Source organism: Poeciliopsis prolifica, unplaced genomic scaffold (genome assembly GCF_027474105.1).
Source record: "Poeciliopsis prolifica strain line A6 unplaced genomic scaffold, Auburn_PproV2 SCAFFOLD002, whole genome shotgun sequence".
NCBI classification, from domain to species: Eukaryota; Metazoa; Chordata; class Actinopteri; order Cyprinodontiformes; family Poeciliidae; genus Poeciliopsis; species Poeciliopsis prolifica.
This window is the reverse complement of record NW_026562377.1, coordinates 6,830,980-6,857,276: the sequence shown is the minus strand read 5'-3', so window position 1 is coordinate 6,857,276 and position 26,297 is coordinate 6,830,980. Positions and strand designations below refer to the sequence as shown.

The following is a 26,297-nucleotide window of genomic DNA, read 5'->3' as shown; positions in this document are numbered from 1 at the left end:
GCTAACAACCAGCCATTAAAGTGGGCTGATTGTATTTGGTTTGTTTATTGAACTCCTGGAGATTAATTAGAATTGATTTAACACTCAACAAGCCAGCATGTCTTAGATTAACACTTAAATCCTTCTTGTGTGATTTACACTTAATTTAAAACAGGCGGTTTTTTTCTCACATTTGCCCAAATTAATGATTGATCTCTGATTTCATAGAGCTTCAGTGGAGAACTTGTATGCAGATGTGTTTTGTGTGATTTGTGAATTCAGTGAAAGAGGTGCAGCAGGAAAAGTCACTTATTCTTCTGTAGCTGCATTTTCAGGCTTATTTTGGAAGATATTAATGCTGTGTTCATTTAATCTCAGGTCCAAAGCAGAGACAGATCGGTAAATCAGCTTTTTCTCCACATCAGACAGAGGAAGCAGCTGCACTGTTGCAGATGAGACCTCAGCCTGTTTATTCAAACCTGCAGAGGAGTTTTTCTGCAGACTTTAAGTGAATGGGTGAATGTGGGTTCAGTTAAAATACTTTGAGTGGTGTGTAGGACTGGAAAAGCGCTGGAAAAGTTGTTTTTGCCAGTTTCTACTTGTTTGAGTCAAACTAATTTGCCTGTGAGCGTCACAAACCTGGTCGGGGCTCATAGACGCCGGGATTTACAGAAACTAGAAACAGCTAGCTTACAAACTACCGACCCAAACCGCCTCCCTCCTGATGTGTTGATCTAATTACCGACACCACATGATTTATAATACTATATATAATACTATATCACATACACTGGAGCAGAATTAAAAACATACAAAAGACGAGATGCTAACAGCTTTTTTCCATACATGCTAGGCTGCACGAGGGCGCGGCGTTGTCTCCGTGGTTACTACTAATGGTTAGACGCGTAGCTTCACCATAATCCAATGTTTGATATCTTTCTAATCATGAGCTACTGACGGCTGCTGTCCATCGCTGCAGCGGTGAAAGTTACCCATAAAATGACACGTTTGGTTTGAATCCTTGTCTGTTTGTGCAGCCGACCGTTCTGCACCCTGGACCATTTGTGAAGTGAAGTCAACTAAATGAAGGCGATATTAGTCTTGTCATGTTCTGTGTTTTTCTGTGTTCATTTTGAGTTTCTTTATTTTTTCTGTCTCCCCTTGATTTCTCCCAGGTGTGTCTTGTTTCCATGATTACCCTAAGTGTATTTAACCCCACCTGTGTCCTTTGTTTCCTCGTCGGGTCTTGGTCGTTTGTTGCCGTCCAGTCGGATGTCAATGTCTCCTCAGTCCATTCGTGTTGCTACCTGTGTTGAGCCCTGGTTTCCGCTCGGCAGTGCTGCCTGGGTTTTGGACTTTTTGGATTATTTGTACCATCATTTGCATTAAATCATCATTTTCTCCACCTCAGCCTGCCTCACCACTTCCACCACACCTTATGACAAGTCTAACAGATCTCTTGTTTTTGGACAGGTCTTACTGAAGCGCATCCGTTGACTGACGTCTGTTATGGCAAAGAGGGTAGACGTCATTCTAAACAGTCTAAAAACAACAATATTATCGTTTATTGCAATAATTTCTGGGACAATTTATCATGACAGGCCAACATCTGTTTTTATATCTCAAATTAAGCGTTTCAGTTGGGATTAACAGTGAATCATAGTCCAGACTATGATTCATTCTGAAATACAATAATCTTTATCTTTTGAAGGAACTGCTGCTTCATTCATCGCTCTGACTTGGTGATTTATTCTGGCCTTGGTTCGTTAGTCATTCGTGAAGCTGCATACGCCGGCTGCTCTGGGGTTTACGCAAATGTCTGACATGTCTCACCTGTTGGCTTAAAAACAGAACAGGAAAGGAAAGTAGATCAGCTACAACTTTAAAAAATGGAAATTCAGCTCAAAGAAGGAAGAGGCAGTGAGAAAATAACAGTAGGAAGATAAAAATATTCAGTCGTCTGAATTTTCGTCACAATAAATTTTTCTGGGCGATAAATAGTAATTATGCGATAAATGATAATATTTTATGTAACGTAATGATAATGGAGCAATAAAACAAGTTCACCGTCCCATTCACTCTACAACTGGGATAAATTTTAAAATATGACAACAAAAAACATTTACAATCAAAACCATTAATAATGTTGATTATAAACAAACTTTTGCTAAAAAAATGTTGATAATCAGAAAGGTCATTATGATTTATTGCGGATTCTAATTTTTATAATGAAAGCAGCAGGAATATAAACGTAAAATCTGCACCATGTTTGCTCAGCTGCCCACTAAAGGTTTTCCCTCAGTCTCTGCTTCAAGCACAGCATGTCATTTCTCGCTGCCCAGTGAGTGTGAATACTCTGCGCTCACTACTGAATGATGATGGTAGGAATCGCAACCAGGCTAAGATGTGCAGCAGGTAGGAGTAAGAGCAGTGAGTCAGCCAGCTTCATAGCCACCGACGACAACACCGCTGGCATCGCTTTATCCTTGGCCAAATGCGTTTTTTCTTTCTCTCACAATCCTTGTTTACATATTGTTCCAGATGACTCAAATCATCTATAAAAAAGGATCATTTGCAGCACAGGTTGTGTGGGTTGGCAATTTATGTAGGGTCCAAAAAGCCTGAAAGAAGATTTTTCCTCACTTTAGCTTTGGACATAAACTTAACAGCTTTTAAATTTACAGTACTGGAAAAAATGAAGAGTCCGCTGCACTGAATCCCACTGGAAAACTCCTGGTTATTCCACCAAATATTGATCTCTGAACTCTTCCTGAGTTAGAACATCAGTGTTGTTGTTTCTACATTTATATAAACTTGTTTTTTTTGCATTATTTGAGGTCTGAAAGCTCTGCATCTTTCTGTTATTTTGAACATTTCTCAATTTCTGTTAATAAATACATTTTTTTCCTTGTAATTTCAGAGACATGTCATTAGTTCATAGAATAAAAGCACAATGTTCAGTTTATTCAAAGATATACCCATAGAGAGTAAAATCAGAGAGACATTAAAAACATTAAAATACCATTTTAAGTGTTCTTTTAATATTTTCCAGAGCTGTCTATGTGAGTCTCGAGTTTAGAAACATGTTTATTTTGGCCCATCAATACTTGTGGGAGTGTGGTTTCAAAGACACAGTTGTTATTCCCTGCCAATTTGCAACAGGTTATAGTATTTTTATTTATTGAAGTATCAATTTGTGGAGGTGCAGAAGAATCACCATTACCTGTTGTTAGAATATCCGATCTGCCTCAGACTCTATAAAACCCAATTATGTTGAAAATTGTGACAGTCATGACCGAGCCATAGCGTGAGATATGTTTGTTTGGAGAAAACCTCTGCTTCCTAAAGCAGGTGAGTCTGACAGGGTTCCTATGAAAAGCTTTGGAGAATCCACAGATAAACACTCATTAAAATTTTGAAAAGGGCCATTAAAATGCTGCTAGGCAGTAAGCAGAACTTAATCTGAGGCTCGTCTTCCTGTTAGCGACATCAGCACCACTTCACATCACTTTCAGTTCATTTGGCTAAACTTTATAGACATCATAGATAATTGGGTATTATTTGCTGATTTTAAAAAATAAAATAAAATCCAGATCAATATCTGTATCGGCTCCGATATTGAGAAAAATTCCAGATCGAGTATCGTGACAGTGTTTCTGATCAATAAGTGCAAATCTATTTGTGCTCTGTAATTATTTTACATTATGTTTAGAATTGCTGATTACATTTTCTGAACCATCAGAAATGTTTTACTAAACATTTAGTCAACTTATTGTTTTATTATTTATTTTAAATCTGCTGTTATTCTCCTAATTAAAGGAGTATAACTCAACAAATTAAAGTTGTTTTTACATCTTTGACCAGGCTTGTGAAGCTACTGGTGTATTTTAATTGTGCTGTGCTGCTGCAGAGTTATCAAATAAATTTATAATAAATTAGCTGATACTAAACCTCAGATGTCAGTACCGGTATCTGAAGTGATAAAAGTGGATCGGTTCATCCCTTAATTCAACAACAAAGAAGTTTGGTTTCAATTAGATTATATTTTATTCATGCAAAATGTTTCTGCAAATAGTATTTTATCCTTTTTGAGCACAATTTCGCTTCAAACTATAAGCACATTTATTTATTTATCCTTCATTCTTGTTGCTCTTGTTTTATCTTACTGATAGTTTTCTTTTTTTTTGTATGCGTCTCCTCACATTTCTGCCTGTTAATATGCAGCCAGAGGCAGATTAACAGGCTCATAAATGTTGCAGTCTGCACCTCCGTGTCCGCTGGGCCGTTTCCACAGCATGAGGCGCATCGTTATCGCTTCTCTTCAGGTTGAGTCACTATGAATTAACAAATAGAGGAGCAGCATCTTCCGGCCACTTGTTGGCCCTCAGAGGGAAAAAACTGGAGGCCTTGGCCAGTAAGAGGACTGGTAGTTAAATAAATAAAATGTAATCTGCACTTGTTGTCAACTTCTGGCAGGAGCAACCTGTTCCACTGCTGAAAAATTACATCTGTTGCTATGGAGTTGTACTTTCCAGGGATAATGTATTAAATTGTTTCCTACCAGGATATCAGTAGGAGGCAGGGCTTTACGCAGAAGAAATTAATGTTATCTAACCAGACTCATGTTAACAAAAGTCACAAACAGGGGGGATTAATGGGTAACATGCAGTTTTGTTCAGTACCTGCAGGTTAATCGGATTTATCTGCATGTATCAGTTGTTGTGCAGACGCTGCTATAATCGAGTTGTATTACTTAATTGACACCATTTAATGGGAAAATAGAGTAAACACTGCAGGGAAGATGGTTTCTCAGTAAAATTAAATGCAGCTGATGGATGTGTGTTTAAATCAGACAACAGACACTTTTTTGTTTTGCTTTGTTTGTTGCCTAAAGAGATTCGGCTGATTATATTAAAAGAAACCAATCAAAGTGCAGGACATTTGTGCCATGCAAAAACCACAGGTAATTCTTTGATGCTTTTACTGCAGGAATCATTAGACTATTATTTTTTTGTTCATAAAAGAAGAAAATGACTTTTGATAGCTGCAGATATTGATGGAGATTGAATCTGTTGTGACAAAAGAAGTTTTTGGTCTATTTAATCTTCCAGTCGCTTATGAGTCTTGCAGTCAGAGTAGCTTCTTTGCACCTTGAAAGATTATTTCAATTATAAAAATGAATTTAAGCAACCAGCGCCTGGGACATGAGTCCATTATACTCTGACAGAGAAAACATGTAAGAGCCTGCGCCTCTTCTCTCTGTCAGCCCGAAGAAGGGGGAAGGAGGTCCAGGGAGACGCTGCTCAGGCTCTGGGTTTGTGTTTCAGCGTTGGCTGTTAGCCGCTAACAATTAGTCAGGACAGCAGAGACAGCAGAGACACACGACAGGCTGCAGACAAGTGGAAAACACCCAGATACACATTTTGCTCCTCCTGATGAAAGCCTGAAAATGAAATGTTTATGATAAAGATCTGCTATTTGAGCTGCAGATAATGTTGTTTTATTTTTTCTTCAGTGAAACAAGCTGTCGTGTTTTATGCGTCTGTTTTATGTTTAGTTTGTAGCGGCACACATTAACCGCTCTGCTGAAGGATTGATGTTTTCCATCCGTGTGACATAAATGGATATAAACTAAAAGATAAATGGAGCTCTTGAAGACAGGGTTGTCCAAAGTGTGGCCGGGGGGCCATTTCCTGCCCGTGGAGTGACTCTGTGTGGCCCCTGATTCAGGGTGGTAAATCCAGACAGACTTTTTATATTTAATTTGGACAAATGTATTAGGAACAAATTAAAATCTTCTTTATGAAATATTAGGTACAACTCAAAGTATTTATCTTTTAATAGCCACGCTTTGTTTACAAATCCTGCTCTTGAGAATATCGGAAATTTGTTCCAGCTTGCTGGAAACATTTCTTTTAACAAGGTAAATTTTGCAAACGACTATTTTTTTTGCTTAACTAAAATATTGCATGTTCAGTTTATTGTTGGTCTTGTGAAAACAATTTGTAATGTAATTTTTTGTAGGTTTTTTGCTTGTAAGCTCGCTGACTTGACAATATTAGCCCAAGTGACAAAACTATTTAAGAGATTATTATAAAATAATTTTTGTTTCTCAACGTACAGGATGTTTTTAGAAAACTAATCTTTTACAGTAAATATATGTTTTTCCAAGGCATTCCGAGTGATTATGATAATGACATCCACAGGAGGTAAAATCCCAACATTTCTTGAATGAATCATTAAACCAATCATTCAATGATTGCATGAATCATACATACATGTTAGAAGTAACCATTTATCGTTACTTTACTACCTCCACACATCGAAGTTTGAACAGTTAGGGACCTCAGACACGTGCAGGAAAACTTTTAAAGACGTTCTTCCAGAAAATGTGCTCCCCGGGTTCCCCAGAGTTTTATTGGATTTCTGTTGGCGTCCAGAAACAAATGAATCGGAAAGACGGAGAAAACAAACAGCTTGTAATTATTCAGAACCAAGATGTAATCTGCCCACAATCACCCTTAAATCGGCTCACTATTTTCACCTACAGTGTCTTTCCTGGTGTAAAAGTGCAGCGTAATTAAACACTGATGCATATTTTTTATGCAAATTCATCGCATTAGTATGAGTTCTCAATGCATCCTCCTAATGTGATGAATGTGCAGCCATCTTGCTCCCGCTGCATCTTCCTCTGAAGCCTCCACAGCGTTTTTTTATGCAGACGGTCTTTCTTTCTGACACATAATTAAACTGTTTGCTTGAAGCCAGAGATGTTTTGTGATGTGGAGGAACATTTATTTCGCTGCCCTTCTCGGCTTTGTGTTTTCGCCTTCAGCAGATGGTGACGCTCATGCTGAACCGCTCACATTGCCCAGAAAATCAGTCAGAAAGGAGTCAGTTTCTGTCAAAGAGACGCTGCTGCAAACGTCGTGATTCCACCTAGAGTTTGACATCTCTTCATATCGTCCTATGAAAATATAATACAATTCCTCTAAGCTGTTAAGAATCAGGCTGAGATCAATTTATTCTGATTTCTTTGTTGTTTCTGTTCGACAAAAGATGAACAGTTTTGTCACAGGATAAATCCGGATAGCTATAAGGATAAGTATGGAAACACAAGTTTAATATGAAAAAATAATTGATTGTAAAAATCGTGTCCTAATTTTCACAATTTTAACATTGTGACTTCCTGGAGGGACTGAAGGGTTTAACAGTTGATGTAATTTATTTTATATTATGATAACTGGTATTAATTCTCAAATTATTGATAGAAATAAGAAAATAATAATAAATAAACAAATGATAATTAAATAAATTATAAAATAAATACAGTATAATATAATTATCTTCCATTTTTCTGTCTTCGTCTCCATCAGCAGTGGAAGGGAGAAAAATCGTGCAGCATAATAACTGAGAATTATCCTAAAACTTCATCCACTCTTATGTTGAGTTGTATATTTGCCAACTTACAAACCTCAGCAAAATCTGTTCCCACTTCACATGTTATTTTTAGAGACAATGTCAGCCACATGAGAGGCTTGGTGGACAGGAATCATAATGTGGACATCTGGAGTGACATTTGCAAGATTTTCTTCCTGTCGCTGTCGTTCCCAAGCAGTGGCATTCGCCTCACCATCTTAGAAAATGTGAGGCGAATCATTCATATCTCAACTGTGACGAAACACAAAGAATTAATCTAAAATAATGTCTGTCTCTCCTGATCCAACATGTCATGAAAATCTGTAAATATTTACTGCGGGTGATTTAATTTGCCCTACAGATTTAATGTCCCAATGAAAAGCTTATTTTCATTCTTTGCAGAAACTCTCTGGACTGTTTTGGCTTCGATGCGGGTCGTGAGCTTCACATGCATTTCTGAGTAGCTTGTAAAGGCAGAAAACAGAGTTTCTGATCCATCTGGCAGCAACAGCGCAGCGGCTGAGTTATTGAGCACTCAAATAGATGAGTGAAGCATTTTCCTCCATGTGGAAACTGCAGCCTCTGAGTCGGTCATGGCACAGCAGGTCGGCGTTCTGAAAGCGGCAGCTCTCTGTAAACCTGCATGATGTACGGCACGATCCTCTCCAAACCAACGAGAGATTTCTGTCCTCACACTTTTCCTGACCTCGTTCTCATTACTGGTCCAACCCTGAGTCCTGTTTGATTTGTTTTCCTGCTTTTTTAAAGTGGTAGAATATCAGAAAAAAAACTGCGTGTCACCCTTGTTTGTCTTTTCTGGCATTTGAGAGAGCCGTCAGATGGCACCCACCTGTGCCAACAGCCCCCAAGCTTGCGGTTGCATCATTAAATGGTTGTGTGTTCTCTAACTGAGTTGGACTCGATCTGTGTTAGTTTCAGGGATAAAGAAGCTGAACGCTCTGCAAAATCAGACGGAAAACAGGACAACAGTAGCTCAAAATGTCAAAGTAACAAAAGAACATTTTTTTGACTACATAAAAATGAGGCATAAGGAAGCAAAAAAAGAAAATGGGTTTGTTGGTTAGACGTTAAAACGAGAAAAAATAATTTAATGGTTGACAAGACTGAAGTATTGATGTAAACTGTGGCTCTTTAAAATAACAGCAAAACTATAAATCCATTAGAGGTTAAATTAAAATTGCAACTAACAATTATTTTGGTAAGCGATTATTCTGATGATTAATCGGATTAAAAAAAGGCAGATTGTATAGACTTTCCACGTAAGCTTTTTCTAATACAGTATTAGGAACGTCTGCTGCTTTTTCAGATTTTTTTGAGTCTGTACACTTCAATTAATCGTTATTTGATTAGATTAGTTGACAATTATCTCAGGAATCAATTCTTCACGATTAATCTGATTAATCGTTTCTAGACTAGGTTAGTTTTGTGACACCATGGGGTTCCTACTATTTGGAAATGTCTGAGTCAATCATTTTGGTCTTGTTAAAAAGGTTCCTGCAGTCTAGAAGCACCCAAAGCCAAAGTTAGAAAGACCAGATCTGAACAAATCCAGACGAGAAATAGAGGCAGAAATGTTTACAACACGTCTCCTCTTTTAAAACCTCGGATATAACGGGGAAAAACAATTTAGATTAAAATATCTAGATGCTTTCATGTCACTGTATTTACCTGCAACTTTACTGCAGCAGCTTCACTCTTCTTCCTCTTCATCTCCCTTTGTCACCTCACTCAAACATAACAGATGTGTAATATCCATAATTGGTTTAGTTTGGCGGGTAAAATGAGATGTAATCACAACAAATTCAAAAAATGAGCAATCAGGGAGCCACTGATTCATCCCATCGGAGCACATCTGCTGGAGCTGTGAGTCAAAGGGAATCGCTGCGGTGTTCAGTCACAGCGTGACCCGATCCGTGTTTGTTTAAGAATCACAGCCCGGTCGACGAGGAGGAGCAGAGATCCTCTTCTTCAAGTCGTCGTTCCTCACTGGTTTGTTTTGCTTTGTGGTGACATCAGGAAATCTGAGCAGACCTCAAACAAAAAAAAGCAGCGTCATCACATCGTTATATAGTCAGAGCTATTAAAAGACAAACCCAAAGTCTGATCTTATCTCTACTGCCAGATGGACCACAAGACAAACCTCTTCCCCACCTCATGAACTATCCCTCAGATCCTGGAGGGAATGTTTTATGGCAGGAAAGAGCCGATAAGGATTTCAGGAGAAATTTCTTATTCTTCTTTGTCAGTTATTCATGGGTCAAGCAAAGGTACGACGACGTGTCACATGTCAGTCCTTTGAGGCAAATTGCCACATCCAGCATTTTACCCAAGACGTCTCTTATACCATCACAGCTGCAGAAACATCTGAACACCATCTGGAAAATCCCGTCTTGCAGAAAAACACAGCAGATATAATCAATAAATAAATGGTCAAAAGTATCATCAGTTCCATCAAAAATGAAATAAGTCTAAAAAAGAAATGTTCTGTTACATTGTGACATTTCCTCATGTGCAGACAGTTTTCCCGACAGCGAACGTCTCCTCCTTTCTTCTTCTTCTTGTATTTGATGATTAGTTACTGTCTGATCTTTTTGACCTCCTTCAGCTGATCCTCAGAGTTTTTCAGAGTTTGAACACAAAGTGATCAGAAAAGCTCACATATCTGATATTTCAGACTCGTTTCAACTGTATTTCCCAATATTTCTTATACTTCTGTTTTTCATATTTTAGTTTCCTCTCGTATACAACACATTGTAATTCCCCTGACAGATTATCCTGGGAAACATTTCTGAAATTTGATGAAAGAAAGGGACATTTATTCCTAAATCCTGCAAGTAATTAATTTGGTTTGCTAGTTTAATCACTGAGTATATTTAAAAAGTGCATAACTTGATGTCAAAACAAGTTATGGATTGAAAGTATTTTGTACTTATTTAGTAAATTGGATACAAATATAAGCTTTTATTTCATTTCACTGAATTTCTGAGATTTACTGAGCAGAAATGTTACTTTATTATTATTTTTTTTGTTTTAATCTTTCTTGTCTTCTTTGAAAAAACTTTCTAAGAGGAAACTCCTATTGTCATTTAACATTTATTAAGGTATTTTCTTCACATAAGTGCAGCGTTAAGGATATTAGGTGTTTTTGGGGTGAATTTGGTTCATACGTTTGTTTGTTGCGGTTAATTCATTTTTTACTCGGTAACATAAAGCTCCTTGTTCAAACATAACACATTTTTATTTTCGTGATGTAGTTCTCTTGTTAAATTGAATCTGAGGAGCAGCTGCTACCCAGGCTGCCCGTTAAAATTAGATTTGTAATCTAAATGTTTCTGAGTTTATTGAATCAAGGACAATATTCTCAATTCAGACATTAGGGAGAAATTGAAGCGTTTTGTCGTATGCAAATGTTTCACAAATGTGCTTCTGTAAGTGCTTGAATTGGGTTTGCGGTGTGTTATATTTGACAGTGAATAAAAACTAAAAGCATGAAGATTAAATTGGATTAAACGGAGGAATGTTTAGCGAATGCTGCATCTGTTCTCACCTTTTAATCTCTCACAGCTTCATCCATGGTCTTCAATCAAACAGCAGAAGACAAGTGTGACCTTTTTATTTAAACATAATTGATAAATGATCTCATGTGGGTCGGTGAAAGGTTTGGTATTGGTTTTACGTCGTCCTTTGGGCTGCAGCCTCTCAGTGAATATTTATTTCTCCTGCGCTGCTCTTGGATAAAACAGGAAACCCTGAAGGGTTTTTTGCATCTGATCTGGTTCCCCTCTGCATCAAGAGCTCCTGCCGACATGCCGCCTTCAGCGCGTCATCACAACAGTGCTCCTCATTATGCCGTTTGCAACCTTTCTGAGGCGCGTTGGCCTGAAATGATGAGTTCAGAAGACGAGCAGTTCCTCCAGCTGTTTGCTAATTGCTGCTGCTGTTTGTTGTTTATTTACAGCAAAAATCTATACAAAATAATAACAAAAAAAGTTAACTTAATCTGACTTTACAAGTTTAAAAAGTGTTTAAAAAGCAAACCGCCTGGGTGATGTTACCCAGGGCTAATTTTAGTTTGGAATATTAGGACATATGGTGACTTTAAGTCAATAAAATCATTTAAACAAAATCTCCCATCATCACACGGGACATTTGACAAACAAAAGACATCTCCACCTTTCCTTTGCAATACATTTTTAATTTCTAAAATTAATGGCAGGGTCTAAAAGTAACCAAAGTAATCATAACAATTCAAAATCTGAAAATTAATTAATTAAGCAAATATCTAACTAAATTGATAAAACTTCTAATTTACAAAAATTCAGTGTAAATTGCCTCAACTTGATATGTTAGTTTTCTTTGTTATTGTGATAAAAAAGTCTGTAAATGGTTTGAAACTCTGGTGAAACAGCCTTTCTTAATTTTCACTACGCAGTGTTTGTTTTTTATTTCCTGGTTTCTTTTGTGTTCTGCAGTTTTCAGGATTTAATCGCCGGTCGACCACCTGTCGAGTTTTCCTCAGCGCTGCTGACGAGCGACATGTAGTGAAAATGAAGCAGCTTAGCAGAAGCAGACAGGAAATGTGTAAATTAACACTCCTCAGCTTTACTAACACATTCAGGTGTCGGCGTCCGCGCCATCCAGAGTTGTTTATTATGTGTGACCAAAGGCTACACTTTCACAACTTTTAATTTTTTTTGCAAAGCTGAAAGTTAAAGCCATGACTTTAAAACCTTATTTTAGGAAAACAGAACATCTCCAAACCAGGCTTCTGCTGTGCTTGTGAAATTTCACCTGTTCACACAAACAGGAAAAGTTAGAATGAGAGCTGAATTTATTGTGTTAGAGATTTTTTTTCTCATGGTTTGTTTTTCACCTGCAAAGCAGCCAGCAGAATGTCAGTGCTCCAAAACATACAGGAAAAATGTGCAAAATATTCAAATGCAATCAGCTGTAAATGAATATTAACATAAAATGAAAGGGTTTGTAAGGATAACAGGAAGTGTAAGCTTGATGAAAGACATTTTTTCACTTGGAGCAAAAGCTTTGTGAAGCAGAAAGGCTGAGAGGCAATAAGGGTGGAAGTGTTAAAGGACGTGTAATTTCTTCCTGCATTCACTGAAACAACACAAATTTCACCAAGTACTTTTGCTCTACTTTCTAGTGCAAATATTTTAGTACACTTGGAACAGTTTAAGTCAGTAATTTCTTAATATTGATGAAAATGTTCTAGATATAAGTGAAATAATCTGGAAAAAGACATCTTGCTCCACAGGAAGATTTCTTCAGGAATCCCTTCATCAATGTTAAAGAAGTATTGACTTATTTCAAGATATACTTGATAAGATTTAGTTTTTTTTTTTAGTGATAATGTAGTACTGCCATGAGGTTTTGCATTAAGACAAAGAATGCAGTTAGTTACATAAACTCTTCCAGTCAGACAATCATCGTAGTCATTAATATCTGCCTTCACTGAAAGATGGAAAGCAAAATCTCCAGCTTCTCGGGAAGGAAATTGGGCTTTTCTATTCCTGCATTTTCCATGAAAATTGGTTTAAAATGGCATTAAACCAGCTTTGCCATCATAAATAGATTACATACCTAAATGTGTTGCTCTCAGATTTATTGAACAAGAACCATAAAATGTTGCTAGTGTATAAAAACAAAAGAGCATGATAAGATGATGCACTACAGATTAGCGTAGCATGCGTTGCAACTAACCTTTACTTTGGTTCCTTAGGATTCTGTAAAGATCCAGTCATTTACACACTAAAGTTGTTCATATCAGATGATGATGAAGCTTTGCAGTTTATAAAAATAACCACACTCTTTGCGTTTATGTACTTTTACCCCTTTGATTGTAGAGCTGAGTGTACAAAACTAAAATGCGTCTTATCACCAGCCGGCTGGATTTTCTCCAGACCTGCAGCGTTCAGTCTTTGCCTCTGGTCAGAACCGCAGGACGGGCTGCAAGGTCGCCGAGCGCCGAGCGATCCTCCCCGCTGACGTATCAAAGACCGCCGGCCGCTTGTCTTTGAGGAGTTCCCGGTTGCCGTGGAGACGCAACAGTCGCTGACAGACGGTTCGATCCGATGCCGTGTGATCATCACACTGATGGCTGAGCGTTTTCTGGCCTTGGCATTCATCATCACTGTCCTCTAACACAAAGTCACAAAAAGAAAAGAAACCAAGAATTTACTTGTTTCCACACTGTGTAACAAGACTGAACTTTTTGTTTTTAGTCATTTGATTCACCAACTTTACATAAACAGCCTTGGTTTTTTTTATTTAAAATAATTATAGAAAGAAGTTTTCCATTGCAGTTCTGCGAAATACACCAGTATGGACACACATGAGGTTTAATTAAAGGAAAACCCACAATTGATTCTTCCAGAAATAATAATTTGACATGTCCCTTTGGACAAATAACGTCCAAATATTTTTGTCCAGACTTGTTTCATAAGCTTATTTTTAAAACAATTATTTTGAAGCATGTTTGAAAAGCAATGTCTGACTTTTATTTGTTTATTTTCATGGAATTTATTTTATTTATTATTATTTTTGTCATATTCAAGTTATTTCTGTGACCATTGTGGGTTTTTCTTCATCCTTCTGCCAAAACCTTCTATCAAAAAACAAGAGCTTTTTAGAAACTGCAGGGTTTCCAGTAGGCAAATTTATTTCCGAAATGTCAAATTACACAGTTTGGGTAGACTTAATTGACTTAATTTAAAATTATTATTGACTGACTCACAATTACCAATCAAATTCTTGTAATGGCATATATAGTAATATAAATTAAGTCAGTATTTACTCTTAATATTGTCAGCCTTATGATAAATACAGATTGCAGTTAATGAATGAATAAACAGCTGCTTGAAGTGAATGAATGACTAATCCTTAAGATAAATGTAGTCAGAATGATTTGATCCCTCATTTAACGTTGTGTTGGACGGTTATGTGGAATACTAAAGCCTTCAGTATCAGGATTTATTCACTTTTTAAAACCACTCACATTTTAAAAAGCTGCTAATGAGTCGTTTACATTAAATTATTGCCTTTAATTTAATGTACAGTCCTTTTGGAGTTTGATTCGCCTCTTTTAATAAAAGGTTTTCCAGATGATCCTCGGCTCATCTCTGAATCACTTTGTGCCGTTTTCTCAGGATGAGTCCATGTCAGCGTAACCGAGCCATTTTAACATGTCAGTTTAAATGACAGAAACCCCTAAATTCAGCCATTTTTACAAAGACTCAGTAAGATTTACAATTCTTCCTCGAATACTGAACATATTTAGATTAATAGAGGCTGATTTTGTTCATATTTTATCTTTTATTTAACAGGAACATACAGAGCTGGAAAACTTGAGGAGCCCTCTGCACTGAACCTTGTGGTTTTTCCACCAAATGTTGATTTCTGAGTTAAAACACCAATATTATTGTTTCTAAATGAATATTAACTTGTTTTCTTTGCATAATTTGAGCTCTGAAAGCTCTGAATCGTTTTTGATATGTTGACCATTTCTCATTTTCTGCAAATAAATACATTTTTTCTTGGAATATCAGACATGTTGTCAGTAGTTCATAGAATAAAATAAACATACTCAAACATAAACCTATAAAAGATAAAATCACAGAAACTGATCATTTTAAGTGGCCTCTTAATGTTTTCCAGAGTTTTATGGAAAGTTGAATATTTACAGATGCATCTAAAAACGTGTTTATCTGTCTCTCCTAGTTTTAACAAGCTGCTCAAAGCTTCACTCAGAAGACAACAGATGGTTTAATTTGGGAAATCCTCTGAATGAAAATGTGTATTTGAATATATCAGCGAAAACCCAACGCTGGTTTTTAATGAGCTGCTTTTTCTCAAACTTGTTTCTTATCTTTCAAGGAAAATGAAGAGAAATGAAGGATGGCTGAACACTTTTGCTGTTGTCTGGTTTTATGTATTTTGCAGCTTCAGATACATCCACACAGCATTATGCTGCCACCACCATGTTTTACTGTTGTGTGTTTAACGTGACATAGTGCCATTCATGACTCGTTTCTTTCAACAATGACTTTCTTTTTCTTGTCAGCGTCTTCCCTAAAGTCGAGACCAATGCTATCTTTCTGCTTTTATTGCGTTTTTGGTTAACTTTGTTGTTTTTAAATGTGATAGAGAAATATTACCAGACCGGTGGCACTCTCCTTCCTTAAGGTGCCCATGGATCAGAGTTCAGCGAAAGGTCTATCAGACATATTATCTATTGATATTGATTTACATACATTATTGATTTATTGTCCAGCCCGATCGCTAGCTGGTGGAATAATTATTGAGAGGTTGAGTAAAACACCTGTGTTCAGTTACAGAAACCGACCGTCACGGTTTACGAGACTTTTGGTTTCATTTCTACTGGTTTCAGTCACGAAGCGTTGACTGTGCATTCGGAGCGTCATGGTGATCAGTGGATCTGTAATTAGCCTTCATCCTGGTTGCAGAGAAGAGGTTTGTTTCTGCAGAATGGTTTTTATAATCAGTGTTTCAAGGGTTCTCCTTTTAAAAACATTCTCTAATGAATGTTCAGATGTGATTTGCTGTGTGTGTTTTTTTTTTAAATGTCACCACTAATGGCAGTCTGACCTGCAGCTGCCATTAATATATAATGCTGTAGATTTATCCTATCCTAGAGGCTCCAGTTGACAGTTGGGCTGAAGAATAAATCCTTGCAAAAAGAAGCCTTCGGATGCTAAAATTGTGCTGCTACTTGCTAAAAATTACAACTTGCAATTTTCTCGTTGATGGAGTTTGAAGGATCAGTTGTTCAGGCTTCTTCCCTTTCAGTTCGGCTGCGACTCTCCAATCAGTCACCTTGATGATCTGTCATCAGACACAAAGCAGCCTACGCACTCGATGAAACCCTCCAGAGGGGTTGGGTGAGTTAGGTGGCTCCGCATCCCCCTTCAGGAAGATAAGAGTACTGCATTTTTGATAAATCAAAAATGTTTTATCTATAATCTAACCTGCATTGAATGTATTTGTGCTGGTAGTTTATATTGCTCAGTGTTTCTTCAGCTCCTGTTTTGTCATTTCCTCATGTTGTCCTCGGTTTTTTTGTTTCAGCCTGATTGAGACATTGTGAGTTTGATCCCTTTAGTTTTGTGTTTTTAAATCTTTTAGGTTTATTTGACATATTTTATTCTTTCGTGGGGTCCAGACGCAACTTGATGCTTCTCGTTGCTTCTCGATATTCAGCTCTGGGAAAAAAATAAGAGGCCACTTAAAATCTTCTTTTACTTTTTATAGGTATATGTTTGAGTAAAATTAACGTTGTTCTTTTATTCTATAAACTCCTGACAGGTCTCTGAAGAATTTAGTATTTATTTGTAGAAAATGACAAACAGTTAAAGTAACAAGAAGATGCAGTTTTTTCAGAGCTCAAACAATGCAAAGAAAACAAGTTCACACTAATTTAGAAATAACAACACTGATGTTTTGACTCAGGAAGAGTTCAGAAATCAATATTTGGTGGAATAACCAGGAGGTTTGCATCGGGGTTCAGTGCAGTGGGCTCCACATATTTTCCTAGCTGTAACTTTTGCTATTTGTGTCACAGAAAATATGCATAGAAAAGTTTTTTGAAAATCTTACTTGGAGCACAGAAAGAACAGTGAAACCACGGCCTCGTCAGAGACGCTCAGTATTGAAGAGCAAACGCAGATTAATCATCAACATCCATCTTTTGTCCAAAGTTCTTGGTCGAGGAAGTTTCAGGTGCAAACACGCCAACAGAGGAAGAAGCTAAGTGAGCATATTGTCTCTTCCAGACTTGTCGTGTTTTTATTTGTGTGTGTTTGCACAGATGTCTCTGGTTGGAGGAGGAAAGAAAGGTTTGTGACTCAGGCTGATAAACTGCTCCACTCATCCCTTCATTTGTCACTTCAGGAAACGACGTGGATTTGTGCAGCCGGTCTTTTCTCCGACCCGAATCAACACAGCAGACGTTTGAATGAGAGTCTTGGACTCACGGGCTTCGTTCAAAAGTTCAGCTCCTGCGACTGTGAGGTCGATCAGACTCCGTCCTGGTCCAGGTTCTGCCTCCCAGAGAGGAGTTTGGGTCTTGAGTTCTTGTTTGAGGTGGATAATTGGATGGAGCAGGAAGGTCCTGACATTCGGATCATGAAGGGAAGAGTGAGATCCCAGTTATAAGAGGCTGGAATTGGATTTTTTTTTTTTTCTGTGAGGTGGTAGAAAACTTGAGGTTCTCCGCTGCGACCCAGATTGACCCAGCTTCACTACCAAACATAAACAGAGCAAATATTTAGGATTACTGCATAAATCCAGAGGGATGACGACTTTTGTAACTAATCTAGTTTCAAATGAAAAAGAACAGATCGTGATTTATGTGGAGCTTTTGGTGACTATATGTCATATCCTTAAAAAAATACATGCAGTCTGAACAAATATTGTAAATTTCTAATTTGCATCAATAAAGATGGGGAAAAAAATTATTTTTTTCTATAGAAGTCCAAGAAATTCACATCTTCATTTTATATAAAATTAATATAGCCTTTGCAGAGACACTGACTCAGCTGTCTGTCATTAAATTTTATATAATTTCAATATTCAATTTTATTAAAATATATTTTTAAGTGATAACGGATGTGTATGTCTGTTCGGTTGCTGTTTTGTTCTTTTTTTATGGATTTTGAGTCAGAAATAAAAATTCAACATTACAGTGAAAGTTTAATATATCTATATTCTCTCTATAAATGCAAACATTTCATTTAGACTGAATCAGCTGATTCTCCTTATTAATTTGAATCAATATGGAGTGATTAAAATGGCAGATTAGTTGCACTGTTTGTTTGGCTGCATTTGTGGGAGTTTGTGTTTGTCCACAGGAGCCATCTACTGGCCTCCGCTGGCAGCACTTTATGTAATTATAACCACATTATAATTATAATGTAAGTATGGCTTACTATTACACTAATATATTGTTTAATTATTATTATTATTATTTCATAATTTACCCTCATTTCAAAACTGAAGTAGACATTTTGAAAAGGTTTGTATTATCACCTTGTCTCCTAAAATAAAGTCCTTTTTTGCTTAAAGTGATGTTGAGGGAAAAAAATCAACAACTCTTTCTTTTAAAAAGATTTTTAAGACAAAAAAACACTTTGGGCAAAAACATGATAGGACATTATTTTAGGAAAGTGTTTTTAGAACAGGCCAGACAAAATTGACATTTTGTTGCAAACGTTTTCTTTCCAGATGAAATTCTTTAAAACTGTTTGTTAAATTAAAAAAATATCTCATCGAGATTTAAACTGAAGGCAAAAGTTGTAGCTTTTCTACTTATTTTTACAAAACCAGAGACAGAAAGTGTAAAACTCATGCTTCTTATATTTATTTTTAGTAATTAATAAATATGAAACCAAGTTCTTTTGTGGTTATTATGGTTGAAGATTACTTTTGTTAATTTTTCGTCAAGGAGGTTGAAAAGGTCGAGAGATTTCCCTAAGATGTGTCGTTTGTGACCCTTTGGAGTTGGAGATTTTATGAACCTGAGCATGAAAACAGATTGAACTAAAACTCAAATGTTCTTTCCTCTGTTAAGTCAGCAATATATATCTTCAGTCACTTTAAAGCCTTTATTGTTTGATTAGAGCAGATTAAATTTTGCAGCGTTTTGCTTATCATCTGATTGTTTAGGCACAAGCAGATTTAGGATGTCAGTTTGTGTGTTTCAGCCGGATTTACAAGGCCATGTTTTGGTTTGGAGGAGACTCGGGTCACCGAGCGTCTGTGGGTCAAAGATGAAATGCAGTTTTTCCATTGCCACCCAGGAACACTGGGAAGGCACTGCGACCTCTGCTTGAGATGACAGCAGAAGTTAAAACGACATTTCCAGGATTGCCGTTATCGTTTATCTCTGGCGCTCTGCTTTTAGACAGAGTGGGGCCTCGGTGACGAGCAGAGCCTCGGCTTTGGCCTCCCAGTGCTGCGCAGTTCTGGCATTCGTCTGCAGGAGAGCCGCGGCCGCTGCTCTCTGTTTGTGCTCTGCTGCGTTGTTGAAGGAAACAGATGTAAACTGGTGCTTGTTGCAGGTTCTCTGCTGCGTGAAGAGAGGCCTGGACGCAGCCAGCTCCCCTGTGGCATGAGCTAACAACACTTTAATTCAGGCCTGGCCATATTTAGGCAGAGCTCAGCGCTGTGTAAACACGGCGCTTAGTGCCGAGGGGAGGGCTCACTCCTGCACTCATGTCTGTGTCCATCAACGGTGGATTGCACAGAGCCCTGTGGAGAAAGGTGATGAAGATCCTGAAGCGGGCAGCATTCAGGGACCATCAGAGAATGAAGCTCATTATTATAACGGAGGCTTGTGAAACATTTTGCTGATCTGAGATGGATAACTTGGACTGAAGGAACCGGTTTAAAAGTTTGTTGAGCTCTTACTCAGCAGCATGAGTGAAGCTGTGCTGGAATGCTCCGGCGCTCAGCCCGTCAAGCTGCAGTCGGCGTCCAGCTCGCCCTGCGACTCTCCTCGGGACTCCCCTCGACACTCACCGCTGCTGTTTCGCAAGCTGCTGGTGAACCGCAGCATCGCTCTGCAGCGCCGCTTCACCTTGGCGCACACGCCCAGGTAGGGCTTTTGATGTGAAGCTGTGTGAAGTGGAGGCTTAGCTGTGGGTTTGAAGCACCTTGTGGGCTTAGACGGAATAATGACAGAGGCTGGGATGCAGAGTTTTACTGTCTTAGTTGCCATGGTGAAACTCAATAAACCTGAGGACAAACAACACTGTGCAAAAGTTATGGATCAGTGTGAGGCTATTTTGGTGATGTTATGATGTGAAGTGGTTTTAAAGGTGACCTGTTATGCTGGAGGATGGATCTACAGGCGACACAACACTGTTTGAAGGGGTTTGCATAAGACTGACATGAGTGTAATTTGGTAAATAGTGACACTTTTAATGCAAAGTTGACACTTAATGGACTTTTAATGCAAGTTTTAATGAAACTTTGCATTAAAAGTGTGATTATTTGGCACTTTTAATTGACTTTTTATCCAACTTTTATTACAACTTTGTCATTATTTGCTGAAGGGCTTTCCTGACAACAGTCATAGATATTCATGAAGACTCCTTTATGCTCATAACATGTCATGTTTATAACAGTGTGATGTGAATCTTATGGACACCCCTTCAGATAGTGATGCCAGACTTGTTAATTACGTATTAATCTTAAATGATGAAATATTATTCTTCTCAGTTCTGCTAATTGTTCTTTGGGAATCACATATGTCTCTCAAACTAGATTATTTTTTAATTATTTAAGGGATTTACATGAGTAAAAATGTTCAAACCATAGATTTTTATGTTTTATGAAGATGTCTAAAAAGAGTTTTTTCCAAATTAAAATTGAAAACACTTGCCTCAGGTTTGTATTTAACCCTTTTATCTTTGATACCCTTAAATAAAATTTGGTGCAATCGACTGACTTTAGAAGTAAATAAATTTTTCTTTGCATAAGCAGCTTCATGACGTCCTGAGATGTTTATTAGTGAACAAACAGTTTGAGCATTTGTTAGATGAACATCCAGGAGGCCCAAGGTAACTTTGGAGGAGCTGCTGAGATTCACAGCAGGTGGTTTGTCAGTCGCCTTCTGCGCGATTCTGGCCTTCATGAAGGACATGAGAGAAGAAAACCAGGAGGCAATATATGGTTCACCTCAAGCCATAAGTAACAGCAAACGTGTGGGAGAAATTTCACACGAGACCAAAACAGAGTTTTTTTCTCCCACAAACGTCAATGTGTGGAGCTACATCTCAATGCAGAATTTGCTTTATGAAATACAGTGGCAGCATCATGATGTGGGGGTGTGTACTACAGTTTGAGAAGGTTTTCTAAATCTTGAGTTCTTCTCCTTTCACTTACTTTTAGTGGCCTGTAAAAAGGATTTAATGCATTGAAGTTCAGTTTTAACGGGAGAAATAATCAAACGGGTGCGAACAGTGGAACCTCGTCCTGGTTTTTTGTCTTCTTCTGTTTTTATCGCCAATAAGTCGAGTGTCACGGGATGTATTTTACAAAAAAACAGCCTCATTGTTTCTGGAGAAAGCAGCGCCTAGACTCGGGAATCATGATTTTGTTGACGTCGGGAACAGTGTCGTCTGAATGGCTTCGTTGTTCTTGAACTAAAAAAGAAGGTCTTGTTTGGAGCCTAAGGTGTTCAGGAGGCCCGGCTCAGGTCAGAGAAGCTCCTGTGGCAACAGATAGATTGCTTGTGTCTGACCTCAGGTTTCTGTCTGGTTGAGACAAAGCTGTGTTCGGGGAGAGAAGGAGGGCCGCTCGTCACAGTCAGCACAAGGCTGGCCCTTCATGGCTACCCTTTCCCTTATTTGTCTCATTCCTCATGACTGCAGAATAGGCAGCTTGTGTCTAGTTTACGTCAGAAAAGAACAGGATCATACCATTTGCTTATGTTATCACATTTTGCAAGGTTCTGCAAAACCCCGTATGAATTTTGATGGATTGAGATTACAGAAGGTCATGATCAGAACAGACAAGAGATTTTATTGTGTGAAGTCCGTTAAGAAAAAGCAAGATGCATATTTTCCGGTGCAGAGTCGGGACCTGCAGACCACATGAAGAAACTCTGGGAACGCTGCAAAAACTGGAGGTCATGCCGCCGTTTTATCTGCAAACGCACTCTTCACACTTTTATGAGGGATTACAGCAATAGACAAAATGGAGGCAGAATCCTTTAAAATTATTTTACTATGATTTCTAAAACAGAAATATTTAATGGAAGACTGATGACTGTGAATATTTAAGAGCAGATGTAATTTTCACTCATTGTCTTTACCTCTACATTAGCTCCAGGTAAAATTAAATAATATTTTGCGATGCACTTTGATATTTATTGGTAGCATTAGGCAGACCTTTTGTGAGTCATCATTATTCCACTGAATGCTTAGTCAAACCCATTCAGCTGAAACATCTGATATGAGCCTGTTAATAAAAATTACTGCACAGCAGCTAAGAAGCAATTATAGTTAATCAAGTTTCCCTCGGTGTGTAAAATTAAAATCGCTGAGCTACTGGAGGTCTGTGTGGCCACTAATGCATTACATTTATTACCGAAATGAAAGCTGCAGTTTAAAAAAAAGTTTTTAGGCTCATGATTTTGGGATTTACAGCAAACTTTTTAATTTCACATCTTTATCAGAGACTAAACTCACTCGGTGTCGCTTCCTCACTTGTAAAAGTAAACCTTGTCTCCAGATAAACCTGAAACTAGGATGCCTTTGCTGCCTCGCTGCTTCAGAGCTGGTTTGTCCTTAACATACCAACATTACTTGTGTTTACATCATGCATTCAAGTGACATTGTGCTGCTTGCTCATGAAATATTTAAGCGTCTCAGTTTTGCAGGTATTTTGGTCTCAAGGAGGGAAGCTGTTGAAATCTGTCCTAATTTTCTAGACAAATGTTTCTGTGAAGTTAGTTTATAAAAATGTGTGCACAGATTTGGTGGTACGTTGGATTAAAGATAAAATAATGATATTTTTATTGTGCATTTATAACTTATATAATACCTGTTACAGTAGTATTCTTCACACGTCACTGAAGAAATGGACTCAGTGCTTTATGGCAGGTTTATTAGCAGCTGAACTCCTTTTCTTGTTGTTTGTGCAATAAAAATGAAAAAATAAGAAATAAACCCAGAGGTTAAATTATTTATTGCAAAGCAGCATGAATGAAATGTGACTGATTGACACCTCATATATGTCTATATTTGAGTATTACAAATGCAGACATGGAACTATCTCTATATTTGATAAATAAGACTTTAATAAGGCTTAAACTAGTAAAATGTATTTTATTTGAATGAAAATGTAACAACAGGATGAGACAGACAATAAAGACACTTTAATTCTGCTATAAAACTAAATAATTGTTCAGACAAAACCATCTGAAACAAATGTAATTTAAAATGTTTCAACATTATTAAGTTTTTTTTTTATCATACCATTGTTATCTGATCAGTAAAACGTACTAAAAATGCCCTGGAGTGTGCATGTGGATGACTGGGTTTTATCCCACAATACATCACAATGTACTCATTTTCATGGCTCCTGACTGCACGATTTAAAGTGCGAGAAAGAAATGAGACGTGAGAGGTTGTGAAATGTATTTCCACACTTCTGGATTACTTCTGCTGTTGAGCCAGTTTCAGTAAAAGTCTCATGCAGCTCAACAGGGCATAATCAGTGGCTCTCACTGCATCAAATATTTATATGACACTTTATCCCAAGATACCCGAAACCAGCAGGACAGCGACAGAGCTTGCAGATGCATGTCCAACACTAACTTACTGTGGTTTCTTTTTCTACGAGAAGCCGTCTGAATTTAGGAGTAGGAGGGTGACAGTAAGCAAAGACATGGGAATTTCTTCACTACTTCAAGGACCATTGTATCGGCAACATATTTGGGCCCCCACGCTGAAACCATGTAGAGTACAGGGAGCTCTGAAACTGGACTGTCCGAACTTCTCTCACTCCAATGGTGCGTTCAAATACCAAACGCTTTTTGAGCGTCAGGCCTGTCTGGTTCTCAGTCTGTGTGGAGGCGCTTCGAGGTCGAGATTGAAGCTTCGAGCATTTTGAGCATCAGACGCCGGAGTAGAAATAACTGAACTTTTGCCGCTGGACGTGACGCGTCAACCAATCAGGGAGACTTCGCTATGTGACGTAGCGGCCTGTAGTTGGTGTCCTGCCAGAAAATGCAGGCACCAATTTGGGGTAGCGGGTCGTCAAACTGGGCTCGAGTGAGATGAAAACAGCACAGATAGCGCCCAGCTAGCTTGTAAAACTCACAAAACCTCTAACTATCTGGTAACTGCAAACATGCACACGACTGTGGCATTCTGTTGATTTCAGTAAATAAAACCTCAATGTTTAATCCGCCATTGTTCAAAGTAACCAGGAGAGCAAAAGAGGCTCCAACGTGCGTTTTTGATCCACATTCATTGTGAACTTACCATAAAGCTTCAACCTCAAGCAAATACGACTGAAGCCTGTTTCTTTCTTTTTTTTTGTCCCGCCCTAGAAAAGCTTGATTCGTGGTTGTTGAATCTCACTGTTGCTGTTCTTGTTGACTTCCTGTTGAGGGTGGAGATTTACACAGATGGATGCAGTTGCTAAAAACCAGGTCACAGGAGCTCTGCACTCAGGCCAAATAACTGAAGGCTTCGTTAATTTTCCTCCATCACTTACCAGCATTTCCATCCCTTTAAAGATGGCAGCATCAACAAGACAAACCTGATTTGTGACATTTCTATATGTGGGACTAAATAGTGTTCAAAGCATCTGTGGTCTGAACTGTCTTCCTGCCTTTTACGTCATAATTCTTCCTCAGAAGAAGCCAGAAGCAGTAAATCCGTACAAATAATGGCTCAAGCAAGAAGATTCAGCCATTATTTTTTATTAACTTTTATTGAATGAATGAAGCTTTTATTAGCTTCATTCATCTTGCTATGATCTTGTGATAATACTCTACAACTTTAAAAATGATCCATAAACAACAGCATCTACTTTTACTTCAGGAAACGATGAGCTGCTGTGTGACGTCTACGATCTTCTTCTGCAAGTTTGAGTCTCTTTGGGGTCATAAATCCTTCACACAGAAGTCTGATCCGGTCGCATTTATTCAGGAATGTGAACAACAACGCAAAACAATCAGATTTCATAAAGAAATTGGAATTGAGCTTTAAAAACTTATGTGAATGTAGCCTTGGCAGTTGCTAATTTAACTGTAACAGTGCTAGCCGTTTGCTTCAAACACAGTTGTCCAACTTTCAGCATTTGTTAATTTTCAGCTCAATAAATAATGTGCTACCTTCAGGAGGGAATACGAGGCGCTCTCCATTGAAAGAAACGAGCTAACCTCCAAACACCGCGTCCATTTACGGCTGTGCTGGTTGCTGGGAGACTGCAGGAAATTGTGTGTGAATACAGTGCGTTTTTGTTATTTTTACAGTAAAGATTAAATCTCCTCCATTTAAGCACAGCCTCAAGTTTCAGAACATCAGTTCACCATGACTAAAGCACAAACAACAAGATATTTTGAATTTTAAGTACCCAGCTTGAATCTATTTTAACTAAATCTTATCTCAAATTTCACAAGAGCTACGTCTGTAATTGTGAGGAAATTATTCCACAAAGACTCACAGACTTTAGGTTTAAACTTAGTGTTATAGCTTCCTCCTAAAGCTCAGATAATCTCAAAATTTGATCTATTTTCTGTGTCACGCTTGAGCCAAAACAATAGATGCTGATAAGTAGTTTGCAACCTCGAAGCTGTGGATTCCTGAAATAAATCTGTCACATCTCTGTGGGAAAATCCGTCTTTCTGCAGAGTCTGTGAACAACTGAAGGACATTTGGCAGAAAGAACAGCGAGAATAAGAGCATTGAAAACGCAGACAATGAGAAGAAGCAGACAGAGCAGCAGTCTTATTGATAGACAGTAATATTACTTTTAGATTAAAACACAGTGGGTGTTTTTTAGTGTATTGATGTTTCTTAAGGGTAGTTCATATGAAAGAAATGGTGATAAATATATACAAGGTTTAAAAGATGTGAGAATAGCAATAAAGAACGCCTGATGTATGTAATTTATCATGTTTTCAGATTTAGTCTAATAAATTTCATGGCAGCAGCTCTCTGTTATTGGATTATTTTTAGTTAACATGTTTATTATTTTTATAAAATAAGCAAATAATTATTCAATTAAAATTAATTCTCTTCAGTTTTTTATTCCCTTCTCTAATATGCAAAAGTATTCATACCTATTGACACTGCAGAAACACAAAACCTTCAGCAAAATTGAAA

The 26,297-nt window shown here is 37.8% G+C and overlaps 1 protein-coding gene across 5 annotated transcripts in view; it reads left to right on the top strand.

Moving 5' to 3' along the window:
- The window catches only part of pde4cb (phosphodiesterase 4C, cAMP-specific b), a 97,981-nt gene that overhangs the window by 23,100 nt on the left and 48,584 nt on the right, over nt 1–26,297 (top strand). For 2 of the 5 annotated variants that reach the window (XM_055056838.1, XM_055056823.1), the window contains exon 1: nt 19,747–20,047. The exons of the other annotated variants lie outside the window; for them this stretch is intronic. In XM_055056838.1, coding sequence (XP_054912813.1) covers nt 19,869–20,047 — 179 coding nt within the window. In that variant the 5' untranslated portion in view covers nt 19,747–19,868. Of the gene's footprint in view, nt 1–19,746; nt 20,048–26,297 lie in introns of those variants that run through there. 5 annotated transcript variants of the gene reach the window in all.